This window comes from Buteo buteo, chromosome 24, assembly GCF_964188355.1.
Source record: "Buteo buteo chromosome 24, bButBut1.hap1.1, whole genome shotgun sequence".
Classification (NCBI taxonomy): domain Eukaryota; kingdom Metazoa; phylum Chordata; class Aves; order Accipitriformes; family Accipitridae; genus Buteo; species Buteo buteo.
In genome coordinates this window covers 10502460-10520915 of record NC_134194.1, presented here as the reverse complement: position 1 = coordinate 10520915, position 18456 = coordinate 10502460, and the positions used below count along the sequence as shown (strand labels likewise).

At 55.4% G+C, this 18456-nt stretch overlaps 1 protein-coding gene across 4 annotated transcripts in view; it reads right to left on the bottom strand.

Moving 5' to 3' along the window:
- The window catches only part of NSD1 (nuclear receptor binding SET domain protein 1), a 67887-nt gene extending 53131 nt beyond the window's left edge, over positions 1-14756 (bottom strand). For 2 of the 4 annotated variants that reach the window (XM_075057027.1, XM_075057030.1), the window contains exons 1-2: positions 13435-13589; positions 12512-13212 (exon numbers count right to left, since the gene is read on the bottom strand). In XM_075057027.1, coding sequence (XP_074913128.1) covers positions 12512-13192 — 681 coding nt within the window. In that variant the 5' untranslated portion in view covers positions 13193-13212; positions 13435-13589. Of the gene's footprint in view, positions 1-12511; positions 13213-13434; positions 13590-14442; positions 14565-14737 lie in introns of those variants that run through there. The other 2 variants (XM_075057029.1, XM_075057028.1) reach the window with 2 other exon arrangements.
- Between the last annotated feature and the right edge of the window lie 3700 nt (positions 14757-18456).

Sequence of the window (18456 nt, the reverse complement as noted above, 5' to 3'; positions counted from 1 at the left end):
GCACAAAGTGGATAGAATCAAAGCCAAGGAAGAAAATTAAGAGGCAGACACATCCAAACGATAATTAACAATACAATATAAACAATGACACCAAGAGTCTTTTCCGCTGAGCATGCAGCAGATACCTGCCCAGGACCCTGCAGCAGGAGCATGGGATATCTCGTGAGCAGATCTCACCACACTAGTAGCTGCCAGGTAAGTCACACCACACACACGAGCCAGTGCATACATCAGTGCCAGGGGCAGAAGGCAGCAACAACTCTGCCTCATAAGCTTCCAGTGCTCTTTTCAAACTTTCTCATTGCTGGGGCAGCAACTCTTGTGCTTCTGCAGCCCATCTACCCCCGGGATTGCAAACAAGCTGTTCCCAATACCTACTTCTTATTAATGAGAACTGGAAGCCTAGTGAGGGTCAGTCCACTGTCTTCTCCAATACCATCTTTTTTTCCTTAAAGTTAAATGATTATTTTTTTCCTGAACAGGATGACATGACAATGAATTCACCTAATCCCTATGAGACACCAACCCCCTCCCAGATATGGCTGAACTGGCTGAAGATCAACAGCTCTTTGCACCAGGAAAAAAAACCAAAACAAAACAAAACTAAAACCAAAAAACCCCAAAACAAATGAACAAAGCAAACTTGAGGGGCAGATGACATTTGAAGGCACCTGGATTAGGTGGGCCAAACAATCTTCTTAAAGTAGTATCTACTTAGACAACCAACCACACAGTTGGTGTCACAGGTGTGCCATGCCTAGAACATGACACTCCCAACTCCCGCCATTTCACCATCACACAACAGGTTATTCACCCTCTGCCCTTGCAAAGGAGGGGCAGCAACTGGGGCAAATTCTCTCTATTAGAAGCACTCCCAGAACTAGTCTGGAAGGGCACTGCTAAAGCTATCCCAAAAGTTTTCACGAGATGGTGCTTCCCTCCAGCTAAAGTTCAACCTCACTGAGTTAACTTACAGTTTAAGACAAAGCAGAGCAGCTTCAACCTCAGCACTCTGAGCTCAGGCTTATCCTTCTGTCCCGAGCCCATACAGCTCCTATCACAGGGTGGTCCAGATCCTTTAACTCCGGTCATAGCAACGAAGCAGTGATGGCTGCAACTCGCATACAGTTACTGCTGCTGACAGTCAGAGGTGGTTAAAAGTACCAGTCCTACCACCATCCTGCTCTCAAGGATGGGAGGGTGGAAAGAAGATCCCCTGTTCATTATTTCACTCAGCTCCAACACTCATCCACTGAGAAATGAACAAATACAGATAGAAGGAAAGACAACAGGAATTAGGAAATTATCTTTGCTTGTGAATGGTGCATGGAAAGACAAAAAGGAGATGAGAGCAAGAGCAACACTGAAGCAAAGTCAAGAACTGAAATTAATAACTGCTTGTGATGAAAGCCAAAAAAATAAATTCTCATTAGCAAAGATTCTTGTTTTAAAGAAGCTTTTCTGAAATCAAAACCAAATCGGTTGAAAAAACATGAAATGGAAAGAAAATTAAATTATATCTACTTCATAGCTTAAGAAGTATTTGAAGCCAAGCAAAAAGAGGTCATCAATCAAAGCTTCCTCCGTACAAAGTAGCATTACCAAGCATAGGAGCTTTAAGCCTTTACAGAAAGAGGCTGCGATGCTGAACCTGCACTCATGCAGGCAGAGCAGCAGCCCTCTGTGCTCTGCTGTGAGAAAACTTACAGGAATAAATCCCTGCACGGGGAAAGGGGTAAACCCAACTGGAGTAAGTATGTAAAAAAAACCACCCAAACCACAACACCTGCATGGCGTATCTGCTGAAACCATCACCACCCTCACCAGAATAATAATCACACTGGCACTTAACTAACTTTATGGCAAGCTTCAAGTCAAACACAGAAGTCGGAGAAGCCTGCTGGAAACCCACAGCCAGCCTGCGCTGCTGGGGACCAGGGAACATGCTCTTTGTCCCCCCACTGCTCCAGTCTTCCTTCAGCTTCAGCACTGCAGCGAAAAGCAAACAGGCATCTGACCTACATTCATGTCTGAAAAAGTATACTACCTCTTATCTGGGACCATTATCACACAGAAGTGTTAAATACTCACTAATTAAATATTCACTAGCAAAAAATACAGCAGAGATTATGATACAAGCCAAACTTCTGTTATCTACATGCTTGTGGGTATTTGTTGTCTTTGGCTAGTTTTTAGTACCCTTTTCCAGGCTGTGGCAGCCTACAAATGCAAAGGGTGCCACGTACGTATGAAATATCATGAAAGGTTAAAATAGAGCAAGCTGATTGCACTACATTTGCTAATTCATATATCCTGAAGCATTTCTATCAAATTCAGGTGTTATAACTGTATGGATTTTAAATAAAGAACATACTGATGTGACAACACCAAGCCTCAGACACCAAGATAATTGGTTAACAGCATCCCTGTTACACTTTCTTAATGGAGATAATTTTCCTTATGGATTGAACAGCAGTGTGATAGCAAGCTTTGGCACTTCAGCATCCTAATAACCACAAATGCACCTGACAGCAAGGTTTGAAGAAGGCAGGAGGAGGAAGTGGGAAAGAAGAGGTACGACCTCACCCAGATCCCCAGTGGAGAGAAATCCACAGACACACAAACATACGGGAAGATTTCAAACCACTGCCAGATGCCTGAAACAGAGGAAAAACTCTCATGCTTGCTTATTTGCATATATTTTAAATGATAAACCAAGCTCTCTTTAAATTCAGCTCTTTTAATCAGCACTAATTGTTTCAAGCAAGAACGGAAACACAGGCATTACCAGAACTTTGCTAAGTCTCACAAACAAGTATCAACAAGTATCTTCTTATGCCAGAGAACTAGCAAAAAACAAAACAAAACAAAACAAACCCCAAACTGAAATCCAGGTCATCAGATCTGCCCCCTTTTCACCCTTACTTTTGCACTCCTCTATATATTTTCAAACAAATTGTTCACAAGCAAGATGTCTGATAAATACAATGTTTGTTTTCAGAAATGGAACTTTCTAAATCCATGAAATGAAAAGCAGACTCAAACTGCACAAAATGAAACTTAGCTATTCTAATTTATATACGTAAACTGTATCCATTACAGCTTAATTTGTAAACAGAATGAAGCAGTACTAGAGAACAACATGTAGCTGCAGATCAAAGAGCAAATACCCTATCAGAACCTTAACAGCTAAAAATTGGGTGTTTGGGTTGAATTAAATGTTTAACTACTAACACCTGCTTGTTGGTTGTTTTGGTTTGGTTGTTGTTGTTTTAATTCCATGGGCTTCTTTAAAAGCAACAAACATTTAACTGGGGCTTACAAATTTAATCTTCCACAGAAATTATGATTCACCCACAGGAGAAGAAGGTACAATCCCACTTAGTCTAAATGCAAAGATGCCACTTACCCAAGACTATAACCTCCTCAAAACGAGGTGGTATTCAGCATGCAAATCCCCTCCGCCCAATTGAACCATTTTTCCAAAACAAACAAGAAAATTATAAATGTTTTGTTCAGATAAAACTAAGTTTTAATTTGCATTTTAAATTTCAACTGCTTTTGCTGAATCCCTACTAAAAATGAAAACAGATTTTTTTGAACACTAGCAGTGCAATAAACTTATCTTGTGTTTATTTATTTCTTGATATCCACACTTAGAGCCATGCTCTGAGGAAGGTTCATGCCTCAATCATCAGGTCCTGCAAACTTATCCTTTAGAGAGGCTTCCTAACCTTTATGCTGTGAATCCAGCTTCCTAAACATACGCACACACATACTGTGAAAGGACAGCCAACTAAAATTAAGAGGAATCCGACTTGTTTCACTGCTGCTATTTAGAAATCTGTGGGCAGTCACCACATTAGCCAGAATAGTAAGTAATCTGAACAGGTGCTTGGGAAAGCCAAACAGCTAAGAAACATCAGGTCAAGCAGAAGAACTATTAAAAGGGAGATAACCACCCTGCTCCTCGCCCTTCTCACATCAGGCAACAGGCAGGTTTCTATCTTTCCACCAACAGCAGGAGGGAAAGTCATTAATACACTCCTCCAAAACAAGAGGAACATGGAAGCTTCATGCAGGGCTCAGGGTGAGAGCCTTGCTGCGCACTCAGCACCAGAAGCCCTACAAGAGCTGAAAAAAGAAGCTGGAGATTTCCAGTGTGCTGAGATACTACTGTGCAAGGAATTATCTGTTCACTTTTTCCTAAAAAATTCCAAACCAAAAGGCACCCCATCCTTTGACTAGTATGCAACACTGTGTTGGATTGCTCTATCCAACTCAGCACTGCTCATTTCTCACACACAAAAGTCAAATTCTGCATGTCTGAAAATTAAAAATGAGTCCCCAATGCATTAGTTCTGATGAGCCTCTGAAAGTTAATACAAGTTACATTGCTATTTTATTACCTATAAAACTGTTCTTTCTCTGAAGACCATAGCAGTGTGTATGTGCCATCTCCAGCAGCATTCGCAGCTGTCCAATATCGTATGTAACCCACATGAGTTCCCTATCAAGAACTCACACAAAGCTTTGCTTGCAACCCTACCTGATGCTCCCTACCCCAGCACTCCACCCACCTGCACTCCACGAGGAAGAGAATGGAGAGGGATATGGGGAAGCCTCCAGGACTGGAGACATGCTGCCCTTTCCCTGTGGTTCAGCCACTGACAGCACCCCCAAAACAATCCCTTCCCCGACACCATGCACATCACAAGTGGTGCCTCTTCCACCTGCAGACTTGCCGCTTTGCACAGATCCACAGCAGCAACTCAGCCCCAAAGAGACAGCAGGCAGATGCTGCTAGCTGCCGGACAAGCCATTTGCTTGTGGGTTGTGCAGCTCCATCACTGCCAAGGCTACAATCAAGCCAGGCAACGAGCTGAGTGGGTCAACTTAGTACAAGCCTGCTGCTCAGGCTATGCTAAAGACAGAAGTGAAGGTCCCAGGCTAGGGCCAGCCTGCCCACACAAGTGCTGGGAAAGAGAGATGATACTCAAGGACTTTTCTCCCAATTTATTTCTGCCATTCTTCCAAAGACCCGGGTGAGACAGATTTTGATGCAATCTTAACGGTAACCACAGAAAGTCAGCATGTCAACTTTAACGAGTGCTTTTCCATCCTTCAATAGAGGCAAAGCACACCGCTGAAATTCCTCCTGGCTTCATCAATGCTTTTGGACACACGAGAGATGGATGCGCACCAAGTCCATCTTTATCTCTACTGCACATTTAATCACTGCTGCAAAGCTACTGTGAGTAGCCACACACCAAAACCAGATTTCTAATTTAAAAAGAGCAGAGAACTTCAGCTGGCACCTGCTGGGGTGTCAGCCTCTGCCTCCAGCATACAGCAGCATCTTCCCCTCTCCTGGGCACTGGAGTCAGGAGCACCTGCTCAGGTCAGCCAAAGCAATGCCCATGCTCCTACCCAGGAGTGAACCAGTGGGACACCCAACTCTCCACCCTCCAGTCTGCCTCTGCACAGCACCACAAGTCTGCAGGCATGCTGAACTCCTTCGTGCTACCATTCAGCTCCTTTGCGGCAGCTACCTGCTGGGAAGAGCGTGACATGTTCCTGAGGAGCCCAAACACACACCTATGCCCTGCACGTGTCCTCGGTAACACTCCCACTGGCACCCTGTTCCTGCAGCACCAGCAAACCTTGCAAACTTAGCAAGGAGGCCCCTATAATCCCCAGGCACAACTGCAAGGACTACGCTTGAGCATCTCCAAACCTAAAAAGCACAGGACACACTACCCGCACCTGACTGACCTCTGCGCAGGCTAAACCATTAATTGTTCTTTGCAGTCCTCCCCACAGAGCAGTGGCACAGCAATGCCAGTGACCAGTCACAGACCTGTCCCACAGCACACCAAAAAGCCCTTTGATGTCACCACACCTTGCAGTTTCCAACACCTGCTTGACCTTAACCCATAACACCACACTCACACCAATGGACTTGAAAGTAACATGTAAACTTCCAGTAACTATTTCAGCAAAGCAAACTGCAACTTTTACCAACCATTCTTGCAACACACAACAGCAGCAAGCCAGGCAGGGGATGCCACCCCTGCCTGCTCCAGCAGCAACCCACAGCACAAAAGCAACATTACATTTGACTCAACACAAAATTCACACAGGTCGGAATTTGAGTCAACACAAAATTCACACAGGTCAGACACTGCAACTAACATTTGCAATGTGTTCTGTAACTCAGCAGTCTGCAAACTCACTGCTGCAGAAAAATACTCTGATGCCATGAAATTATATGAAAGCAAGCAATGCTATTGTTGATAGGTCTAAATTCACTAGACAAGAGTCTGCACCTGGGAAGTGTTTAGGGGTCCGCAAATCAATAGAGGTTGAAAACTGCTGCTCTAATTCAAAGCAGACTCTCTTACAGATCTTTTCCACCCATTAACTTGGAAATCCTGGCAATGCCTTAACCACCATAAAGGATTTAACTCCCATTTTACTGAGCGAAGACTGCATTGCACAGCACAGATGGCTCCGTGCAGACGGAACAAAACATAGGTCATATTTTTTCTGGTATTAAAGATGGTATTAACTTGATTTTATTATTTTTTTAAACTCCCAGGACAAGCCCCCCCTGCTGCTAAGATTGAGTTTCTTTCTTCAGGTGTTTCTATTCCCTGTGCTTTTCTAAATGCCAGAGCAAATAACTGAAAAAACAATCAAAATTAGTATATACAAGCAGCTGTCAGTCACAGACAAGAAAAACAGAAGTATATTCTAAGCAACTAGACTGAAAGTTGATCATCACCCATAATACTGATTTTTGAGTTAAGAATGTCTTTTTAAGAAATACTTTCTCAATTATAACTCAGAAAACACCACTTTTTTCTCTTCGGGATCAAGCAGCTTGTTAATCATATTCACAGTTGACACTTCTTCAGTGAGCTACAGATTTGTTCATTTAATATGGGGAAATTAAAAAATCAAACTAGTAATTATTACACATCACACAGTTTAACCCCACTTCTGGGAACAGGGTGCAATGAGGTGCAACGAGAAGCTGCTATACTGCAAGAGGCAATCAACATATCCATAACTTCATGCAACATAGAAGCATGTTGCCCTGAAGTCAAACTCTACTGCTACAGCATCAAACCAAGCCACTACCACGACCTTAGCAAGGGCTTAGAGGAAGCAGTAACAGCAGAACTAGAAACATTGTACCCTCAACAAAGTAAGAATTGTTAGAAAAAAAGGTTCAAGTTCTGGGAGACATACTTTTCCAAAAGAAATCACCAGCAATTAAATACATAGATGGTTAGCAGAGGTTGCAGGCCTTCAGAGGCAGCATGCATCCTAAAAAAGCACCTGGAAAAGCCGATTTTGTCACTACTGTTGACCATTTTTTCCTGTAAAAGGCAATGTACTAAGTATGCCACACTGTACAGAGCAGAACTTTGCTACTGAATAGCTGAGTGAAGTCTACACTCCTCTGGCAACAATCTTCACTACAGACTGGAAGTATTTATGACTGTGGACAATATGTTAACAAGGACATTGCTTGAACAAAGTCTGTCTTACCCAAGCTTTAAATATAGAAAGCAGAAACAAGGTAGATGTTTCTGCCATTATATCCAGCAAAACCTCACCTTCAAGACTGTCCGATCTGCAAGAAAATACCTCTGGTTTTGCTATTTACACAGAGACATGTTCAGCATCAGAGAGCTGCATGGCCCCTTATGAACTGCGACAGCATCAATCATTCAAATTTCACACCACGCAACAGGTAGCCAGAACATCCATATTTACTAGAGAAACCACGTTATTTTCTGTAACATCACATACACCAACAGATATTTCGCACCTAATCAGCAATACGAGATTAGAGAACAAATACAAATGAAACAAGGAGAGTAAGAGCAGTCACAGCCAAATGCTAGAATAAACACTTCCAAGATCCAATCTGCTGTGCAGGAGAGCTCTAGATCCCACAGACTGTTCAAAAAACTGCTGTCACTCAAAGCAAGCTGCTCCTTACACCCAGGGTACACTGTCCTGCTGTGGCAGCATCTTAACATCCACCCACTTACACCACCACCATGACAATGAATAGGCGATGCAGCACCATCACATCATGAAAGCACCGAAGTCTTTAAGGACCTCAAAAATCTATGGTCTAGCAGTAACACAGCCCAGGACAGTGCCCTAATCATGGAAATATCCATTCTTCTGGATGCCCACCATGGCTGAAGTCCTTTGTGGGCAAGTTCAGATCTGCTCGAGACACGAATGCGCTTCAGTACAGGGGCCCAGTGGACGCCAGTAGACTGCACAGCCAGGCGAGATCCAGCTACATGCTCCTTTCTGAGAAGCAATAAGGTTTTCAAAACAGTGTAAATCTCAGTGGCAAAGAGGGGTGTGTGCAAGATCAGACGCGCAGGAACAGTAGTACACCAAGAGCCTGTTCTCACCAGGTGCACGTAGAGGGAGATCATGCCTGCAGGAAGCACAGACAGCCAAATGGAATTAATCTCCCCACCAGGAAGATGTCAAATGACCAAGGAAATTTATAGTCCCTGGTCAAACAAACCAGTGCCATGCCTATTGTATCTCAGGGATATAATGTTACCAGTAGTTAGTTACACCCCAAATCAACAGTCTGTAGTAGAAGATTCTCTCAGAAATGTTTACAGGAGTAGCAAGTATCACGTGGCATTGGTTCCTCTTTTATTTTTAGCAAAGAAAGAAATGGCACTAGACATGTCAGTGAGTAAACGAAGAACCAGAGTAACTCTCACATAGGGAAACAAACACTTTATGTGCACAAACACAGAGTACTCTCTCACAGCTGCAGGTTGCAACAGAACTCTGAAGTTCATCACAGATTAATTCTAGGCTTAAAGAGAGGACTTTGTTGGCCTTCAGTCCTTTCAACACATTGCATACAGTATGGTTCTGGTAAAGCAAAAACCTTCGAGGAGCCCTAACACACATGCTCTACTCATTCCTTACATCCAGCCACTGGAAGCACCCATCCTTAGCAATGAAAGATCTGGCTCTGGATTTCCCTGTACACCTCATCTCCTCAATGCCATTACCCGAACATCACACTCCTATAGCGTGGAGCTGGACAACAAGGAAATAGTAGAAGAATGAAAAGCAACACTGAGCAAGCGCCTCACACGAGCTCTGCACATCCTGCAGCCTGAAGCCATCAGGGTCCCATGGAAAAAACAGCTTGTGACTGCATAACCTGGGACCACAAGCTGCACGACATACATGCACCAAGAGTGGCACAGACGTACTTGAATCCAAGAACTCCCTGCTTCCAAGTGCTCAACTCTGCAAACCAAATTACTTTAACATACTTTGTGGGTAGCAATTAAAAACCAACAAACTGGCAAAGTGAAAGCCAAGTAATACAGCACCTAAAGTTATGTAAAAGAGCAAAACTTCATCACAAGAGTTCTGTCAGAAACGAGCCCACCTGCTCCAATTCCTCAGCAACCGAGTTCAAGGAAGACCTACAGCGCTCAGACCTCACATGGCTGCACGTGCCCTCCCCAGCACGGGAGCCCGGGCCCAGTTCTCCCTCCAACTCCACAAAATGCTGTCCTCTACAACTTGCAAAGGCCAGGAAAGCACTAAAGACAAGCTCGTGTCAGGATGGTAAATAACAAACAGAGAAATTAAAAAACGACCATTCCTTTCAATTTAAATGGCAATAACCCAACATTAACGCCATGTGCACAAGGAAGTAAGCCACCAGCTGCCAGCAGCCACTGTATCATCGCTCCTGGAGCGGAAACAACACCCAAGACCCACTACTATAATTTCTTTCTTTTCCAACACAAAACCTGGCAGTAGCTGCTGGGAGCATGGAGAGCTTCAGTCAACCTTAACTAAGATTAACCTGACACTCAAAATAACTTCACTTCAGAATATGCACATCCCTCTTTACAACTGAATGCTACCTGAGCAACTGCTCCCGTTTGGGGCAATGCTGGAGTGCAACAACGGATGCCAGGGCTATTAACAAATCCCCATGCAAAACAATACCCGCTGCCACCCCTCCTACCCAGAGGCATTACTTAAATGCTGTACTTTGCATCCCACTAACGACTAAACCAAATGCTGGCCCTTTTGCTGGAAGCACTCTTGACATTTTGGAAATCGGCCTTTTCAATTATCTAGTGAATAATTCGAAACTTGCAAGGGGCAGACACAGAGGTCCAAGACACATGCACGCTTTCCTCTTGGCGAAACAGGAAGCCTGAGCAGCAGTGGGCATACTCAAAGCCGTGAGCTTCAAGAATAAAAGCTCTGAAAAAGTCTGACTGTAAGGTGGAGAAGCCCCATCATCAGGCTGGGTAAAGGTGATTATCTGAAAGAGTAGCCCAGCTATGACAAGCCACCCTAAAAATAGCAGTGGAGAACTCCCGGAGGTTTACAGTTGTTGTTTTGGTGTGGTTTTTTGTTTTAAGTTTTAGCAGGCTCTCAAAAAAAGTTTATTCCAGTTACCCAGGTACAAATGAGACCGGAATTAAATGCCTACATGAATAAATGATGTGAGGAGCAAGCCTGGTTATTTCTAGCTACTGTGTCACGTTCAACAATTAAAAGATTTTAACTGTCTCATTAGTAACTTGGCAGAGAGAAAAATCCCTATCTCTTCCCATCCCACAAGTAGCAGGGCTAAAATGAAGGACCGCTCAGACAACTCACACTTACATACTAAAGGAAGAATGCAAGACTCAAGGAGAGAAAGATCCCAGGCCGCCCAAAAAAGTGCTTTTCTTTATTATTTTTTTTCTGAACCCAGTTATGCTTTTAAGTCGCCAGAACAATTCAGCAAGGCTAATGTTGTACTACAGCAGACAGGAAGGCAGTTTTACTGAAAAGTCAACCCCTTGTTGCATATTCAAATAGCACCCTCGATCACTAAGACAGTTTTGTCACCGTACAAGCTGCAGTTCTGTGGAGCACGCTGTAAAGCCACTGATAGCAGAGGCAAGTGTTGTGAAAGTACCTCTGCTAGCTTCTGTTTACAAAGTGAGACCCTCCCACAACCGCATCACTGAGCACATGTCTGCCCAGAGATCCCTGCTTTGCTCTGCAAAACAAAGCTAAGTATATGCACAAACCTCAGACTGACAGCAGCCTCTTACCCCCAAAGACTAAAGACTGAGTCTCCACAAGGAGACAGATTCTTCCCAAGGAACGCTCAAGAGGATCCACGACCCAGAGTCAGAGCTGAGCCTAACCACGCCACAAACAAACTAAGCTGCTGTCAGCATCTTCTTGAAATTGCCCCTTCTGTGGGCACTCTGTGAGAAGTGCTCCCCCACCTCCCAGAGCACACAGCAGCAACACTGTATATTCCCAAATGGACAGAGTTGAAGGCAAGTATTTCTCCCCAAGTGCTGCATGCACCAGTAGCATCTGTCCAGCATCAGTGGCTCTACTGAAATTAAAGAGAGCAAGATGGTTTCAGTATCAGTGCTGTCACATGAGTTAATTTTCACACCCTGCATCAAGTAATACTTAAAACCCAGAGTATCCTCTGGCAAGGAACCTTAAGTTTGCAAAAACAGATTTAAGAAATACACAAAAAAATTACTGAAGAACTGCAGAAAATATACATACATATCTGCAAATAAAAAGCCACGCTGAAAACCATCCAAAAATTATACTTGCATTCAAAAGCACATTAGACAAAAAAGTTGAAGGCACCTAACTCCTTTCAGAACTCTAGAAGTTCGATCAGCTTTGCTTCTTATTAAGCATATCAGAAAACAAACTAAAGGAATTTGTGAGTGTAGAGAGAAATCAGAAACAACAACAAAAAAAAGTCAGCCTGAATTAACAGGCAAGGTTTCCTGCCCGTGAGGTCTGTTAGGCCATGACATAGGCCTTCCCCGGCCATCGCCAAAGTCTCACGGCTTGGGTACCTCAAGCCAGGCCAGACAAAGAGAGCCGTCTGACAGCGCTAAAGCTGGAGCGGGCAGGAGAGGGAAAAGCTCTCCTCCTGCCCTCGTTATCTCTAGTGCACACCCCCCCGCCAAAAATAAAAAAAAAAGCTTGCAACGAGGGAAAAAAACTCCACCGAACTTTGCGGCGACCCGCTGTTCTCGGGCAGAGGGATGGTGCCTCTCACTCCTGAAGGGAGAAGAGGGCGCGGGGGGAGCGCGGCTGGCCGCGCCGGGGCACAGGTGCGCGGCAGAGCCCGGTGACAGCCCGCGCTGGCCGGCGACCCCCGGTACGGCAGTCCCGAGCCGCTCCCGACCGCGGGCCCGGGGTGGCCGCAGCGCACCCCCGAGGCCGGCAGCCTCCCCCCGCGCCTCGGCAGGGTCCCCTCGGCAAGATGGCTGCCCGCCCTCGAGGGTGCCGGCTGCGAGGGCGCCCGGCCCGGCCCCGCCGCACCGCGCCTCGCCGGCCTCCGCCGCAAAATGGCAGCGACAGCGGCCTCCCCCCCTCCACCGCCGCCCGGCGCCCTCTCTCCCTTCCCCTTCCCCTCCCCGCCGGTGCTTACGAGCTGCAGGGCCGCCGCCGCGGCGGTGGCGGAAGGCTCCGGCTTCTCCCCGGGGCCGCCGTCCGGCACCGTCGTCGGCACCGGCTCGGCCGGCTGCAAGCGGGGCGGCGGCGGGCTGGCGGGGCCCTGCTGCGGTCCGGGGCGGCCGCGGCTCCGCGAGCCGGGCTCGGCCGCCTCCTCCTGCCCGTCCGCCGCCGCCGCCTCCTCCTCCTCCTCCTCGTCGTCCTCCTCCTCCTCCGGCGTCTCGGCGCCCTCCTCCTCCTCCTCCTCCTCCGCCGCCGCCTCCTCCTCCCCGCCGTCCCGCAGGAACAGGGGGAAGGCCAGGGCCCCGCGGGGCGCGTCGGCCGCCGGGCCGGGTCCGTCGGCGCCGGCCGCCGGGCCCTGCGCCGCGGGGAGGCGGGGGGACGGCGAGCCGGGGTCGGGCAGGGCCTCAGCGCCGTCGGCGGCGCCGCCGAGGTACTCGGCGTTGATCATGGAGGCCAGGTCCTGCAGCCGGCGCAGCGGGATGTAGCAGGACGAGGGGTCCTGGCCGTAGACGGGCTTGGCGGCGGCCAGCTGCATGGCGGGCGGCTCGGGGCCGCGGCCCTCGCCGAAGGGGCCGCCCTTGGCCTCGGCGGCCGCCAGCGACGTGCCGAAGGGGACGAGGCAGCTGCGGCGGCTCACTTCGCAGGCCTGCTCCATGCCGGGCCGCGGGCATCCACCTGCGGGCACAGCACAATGGGGTCAGCCGGGCCGCCGCCGCAAAATGGCAGCTGCGCCCGGGGGGCCCGCTCCGCTCCGCCGGCCCCGCGCGGGCCGTCGCCGCCGCCGTCGCCGCCGCGCTAGGCCCAGGCCACGGCCCGGCGCGCGGCCCGGGCGGGACGGCCTCGGGCCGCCCGACTACGCCGGGCACCACCACCGCCGCCCCGCGGGGCGCCGCTCACCTGCGGCCGCCGCGGCCGGCTCGCCGCCTGCCCCCGGTGCGGGCCGAGAAGGAGACGCGCCGACCCGGCCCGGCCAGGCCCCGCCAGCGCTCCTCCGCCGCCTCCCTCCTCCCTCCCCCGCATGCGCGCGCCCGCCGCCGCCGCCATCCCGCCGGCGCGCGCCCCGCGCCTGCGCGCGCGCCCCCCGCGCCCGCTCTTGGGGTTCGGCGGCGGCCAATCAGCGCGCGCCCGCGCGGCCCCCCCTCACCCCCCCCCACCCTTCGGCGGGCGCCCCCCTCCTCTCCCCCCCCCCGCGCACCGCTCGCCCGGAGGGGGGGGGGCGGTGGGGGAGGGGAGGGGGCGCTCAGTGCTGCCCCCCCCCGGCGTGCCCCGCCGCCCCGCCTGCCCCGCCGCGGCCCCGCTCCCCGCCTGCGGCTCGGCTCGGCCCGACCGGCCCGGCCCGGCCCGGCCTGGCCCCGAGCACATGGCGGCCCGGCCCGCCCGGCCCCGCGCCCTCGGGCCCGCCGCCCCCACCTCCATCTTAGGCGGCGGCGGCGGCTGCTGGGCCTGGGGGGGGGGGGGGTGCACCGGGTGGCCCCGCCGGGACGGGGCGGGACGGGGCGGCCCGGCCGCGCCTCACCTGCGGGGCCCGGCGCCCCGGCCCGCCGCCACCCCCCCACCCCCGCCTCGTCGGCCGCGAGGCCGGCGGGCAGGCCGCGGGCCTGCGAGCGGCGGCGGAGCGGGCGCCAACAAAATGGAGTCGGTTGGGCCCTGCGCCCCGGCGGGGCACCCGGCGGGCGGCGGCTCCTGCCCGGCGGCGCGGGCCGCTCGCCCCGCCTAGGCCTCGGCCCCGGTCCCGGCCCCGGTTCCAGCCGGCAGCCAGCGGGGCGGGGGTCGCGGGCCGCCGCCCGCCCCCGCCGGGCTCGGGTTACCCCCTGCCATTGTCCGCCGCGCCCCGCGGGCCGGGCCCGGCGCCCCGGCCGCGCTCCCCCCCCCCCCCCCCACCTCCCCCGCCGCCCTCCCGCGCACCGGCGGGCCGGGCCGTCGCCCTCCGCGGGGCCCGCCGTGCCGTGCCGAGCCTCGCCGAGCCTCGCCCGCCGGGGAGCGGCGCCCGGGTGCCCGCGGCCTGGCTGTCCTCGCCGGGCTCCGCCGCTCCCGGACAGCGAGCGCCGCGCTCCCGCCCGCCCTCCCGCCGCCGAGCGGCGCGCAGCCGGCCCCGCGCCCGCCCGCTCCGCCGGGCCGGGCCGCCATCGGCGCCCCGCCACCCCCCCCCGCCACCCCCCTCGGCCGGCCGGCGGCCCCGCGGCGGCGGCTTCGTCGCTACCTCCAGATGGGGGCCGGGGTCTCCACCGCCAGCCGCGCGGGTCCGGGCGCCGCGCCACGCCGCCGCCGCACCGGCACGGCTGGGCAGGCACGGGGCGGGGGCGGCCGGGCGGGGGGCAGCGGCCGGGGCAGCGTAGGGATGTGGCACCGGGGCGGCGCTGCCCGGGCCGCGCGGGGGGGCAGGGCCCGGCCGCCCCCCCGGGGTGCCGGGCGGGGAGCTGGGTGCCGCCGCGGGGCTCGGCCGCGGCGCTGCCCGGGGCGGACCCGCTCCTCCCGCCCGCCGCCGCTGCCCTTTGTTTCCCCCCGGCCCGGCCCGGCTCGGTCCGGCCCGGCCGTGCGGGAGCCCCCCGGCCGCGCTGGCGCCGCGCTCACCTCCCGCCGGGCAGGGGCCTCGGAGCAGCCTCTCTGCACACTCAGGCAGGCAGCGCCCGCTGCCCGGCCCTTGCCACCCCACCGGGGCGCAGCCTTCCCCCACCGAAAACACCGTCCTGGAGTGGCTGCGGGTTGGCGCCTCAGTGGGGCGGTGGGATCCCACCTGCGGGCAGCCCTGCGCCCTGCCTTCTCCCTGCCTGTGCGCTTTGGCAGCTCCTCTGAAGGCTCCCGGCTTCACCCGCTGCCTCTCTGGCCCTGCCCTGCGCTCCCTCCTGCCCTGTCTGCAGCTGGCAATGGGGCAACCGTTTCTGCCCAGCACCTGCCCCAGAGGGGCCACACCAAGGTCCCCAACCCGTCGTCCCCACACTGGTTTGCTGCCACCACAGAGAGGCTGCCACCATGGAGAGGCTGCCACATTCAGTCTCGCGCCGCTCCAGCGCACCCATGGAGGGTGGGGTGACTTGGCAGGAAGAGCCACGGTTAGAGGTTTTGCTTGTGACACGGTTATACCTCCAAGGTCCCAGCCCGGGTCTTGGCCGGTAGCACCCAACCCGTCTCCACAGGCCATCTCACCCAGTGCCCACGTGCTGCGGTGACACATGAAAGCTGGGACCGCGCTGTGCCCGGTGCTGCACAAACTCGGTGCCGAGGCCTAGCGTCCACGCCATCCTCCCTGCCCGTGCAGAGATGGGGCAGCACCCGCTGTGGCTGGGGTCCCTCTGTTTACCCCCAAATGGGGAAATACCTGCGGCACAGCCCGTCTCCCAGGCATCAACTCCAGCTGCAGCAGCCGCACCCTGGCACACCCGGGTGGGGGCCCGGCAGCCAACTTTCCTCCTTTCTCTTTGGAGCAACCTGCCACGCACGTTTCCGCCACGTTCCCAAAATAAAGCTAATGGTTTATTTATAATCCCCCGGGGATGGGCAGGGCCCTGCACAGGGCGGGAGGGCCCCGTGTCTCCCCATAGCCTGGCACTCGAGACCCAGCGAGCAAGGGCTGGCCTGGAAGGAGGTTTAGAGCTGTCCCCAGTCTGGCCCCCGACTGTCGCCAGCTGCCCTCGTTCTGCGGATTTGCCCCCTTACGCTGGCTGGGCAGGGAGAGGCAGGGCTGCCGACAGTCCCAGCCTGGGCACTGGCCCTTTGTCATCCCCCCAGGTGCCACCTGCCGCGGGCTGAGCCCTCCTGCTCGTGGGCACGTAGCCCAGCATAGCCCCACGGGACACTGGTGGGCAGGGGCTTGTACCACTTGGGCAGTGGTGCCCAGGTGGTTCGGGACACCCCCAGGCATGTCTGCATCCCACTGCCGCCCCCCCCACCCCCGGGCACATCCCCTGCCAGCGGGTGTCCCGCTGGGGCCCCCGCGGCGATCCCGGCACCGCTCCCCGCAGCCGTGCGGTTACTGCCGTGGGGAGGAGCGGGGCGGGGGCGGCGGGATGCCCTCAGATGCACTCCCCGTCTGCTGTGTCACCTCTCCCCGCACCGCAGCCACCGCCCGCAGGAAGGGCCCTTCCCCGGCCCCTCTCTTCCGGCGGTAGGAGCAGGCAAATGGCACCCGGGCCACCGCCGCGCTCCCGCCCGGATGCACGGCGCAGCAGGCAGCACGGGCCGGCCCTGCCGCCGCCGCGCTGGGCTTTGTCTGTGGGCTCCGGCGGGCGGGCGGCCGGCCGGCAGCCTCCTGGGCAGGCCTACCCGCTGCCGGGCTTCGCCTGCGACCCCCCCCCCCCTTCCCTACGCCGTGGCCAGGCTCGCCCCCCGGCCCAGCCTGGCTTCCCAGAGCATGCTGGGGCCTCCGGAGCCGGTCAGGCCGGTGGGCGCGGAGCCGCACGGCACTGCGGGATCCATCGGGAGGCCCCGGTTCCCCCCAACCCTCCCGCACAGCCCGGCACGGTCCCGTCCGTCCCCGTCGTCCCCCCCCCAGCCATGGGAGCAGCCCCGTCCCCCCGCTCCCCGTCGCCCGATGCACGGCTCCCGCCATGGCCGCTCCCCGCCGCCGCAGCGATACAGAAGGGAGCGCGGCCCCGCGCCGGGGGGGCCCCGCTCGCTCTCCCCGGGGGAGATGGGGGAAGCGGGGGGGGGTCACGGCCGGCCGGCGGGGAGCTCCAGACCTCGGTGTGGAGGGAGCCGTGGGCAGGCTGGGCTCGCTGCGAGTGGCCCCCGGCCGCGGCCGTCCAAGCCCCGGCAGGCACTTAGGCACGACGGGGACGCGGGAGGACGGCGGAGGTTGGGGGGGGGGGGGAGGGCGGGGGGAGCAGCACCGGGGCCCTGCACAAAGGGCCGGGGTGGGCGGCTGGGAGCCGTGGCCGTGGGGCTGGCGCATGGCCGGCAGCGTGGGCGAAAGGGTTAAGGAGCTGCGGCGGGCAGGGGGAGGGCTGGCCCGGCCGGGGGAGAGGAAGGAAGCAGAGGAGGAGAAGAGAGGAGAGGAGAGCATCCTGCCCGGAGGGTTTGCCGGGGGCCCCTTTCCCCCGGGAAGCGGCTTGCGGGGCTTGAAACCGCTGGGGATGGAGCGGTGGAGAGCCGGGGCAGCCGGCGGGGCTCAGCCCGGCTCTATGTCGGCAGCATCGGCAGCACCGTGCCCGCAGCTCAGTGCATGCAGGCAGGCAGGGCTGCCCGCATCTGCCTGCAGAGGCAGCCCTGGGGTTTTCCTCGCTGCGATGGTGTGCCCGGCGCGGGGGTCTGCTCCCTGTGCCGGGGTGACCCCTGTCTCCCAGGTCCCCCATCCCGCAGCCCTCCTGCCCTGCCACTCCCACGGCCCCCCTGAAACCTTGGGGGGCAGCCCCAAGGACAGGCAGGGCAGGAGCAGCCTCCGGACACACAAGGGCAGTGGGTGGGGGGCAGGAGCCCAGCCACAAGCTGCTGGGGACAGGAGCCATCTCTGCTGAGCTCCTGCGCTCTGCATGGAAGAGCTGTCACTTGGCTGGGGCCAACTGGAGACCTGTCACCCCAGCAGCCATGTGCAGCATGGGGACAGTCCTTGAGGGACCGGGGTCCAGGGTGCCCAGCTGGGTGCTGCAGCCGCTCTCAGGGACTTCCCTGCTCTCTCAGCCCTCAGGCAGACATGCTGCCCCCCCATCCCCAGCTGAGGGGTTGTACAGGGCCCCAGCCCTGGGCAGGGAGGCTGAGCCCTCACTGGGCTTTGCTCCATCCCTCCAAGGTAGACCCAGGTTCACCAGGCTCCTGTGCCCATGGTATGCCCGTCCCGCGCTGGTCCCTGTCACCCTCAGCGGGTACCAGCAGGATCCACATGGAGACACGGTGCAGCTCTGCAGCCCGACCCCTCCTGCCCTGCCCCACTCCCGGCCCCATCCCTCTGCGAGGATGATGGGATGGAGAGCAGAGCCAGGATCCCTC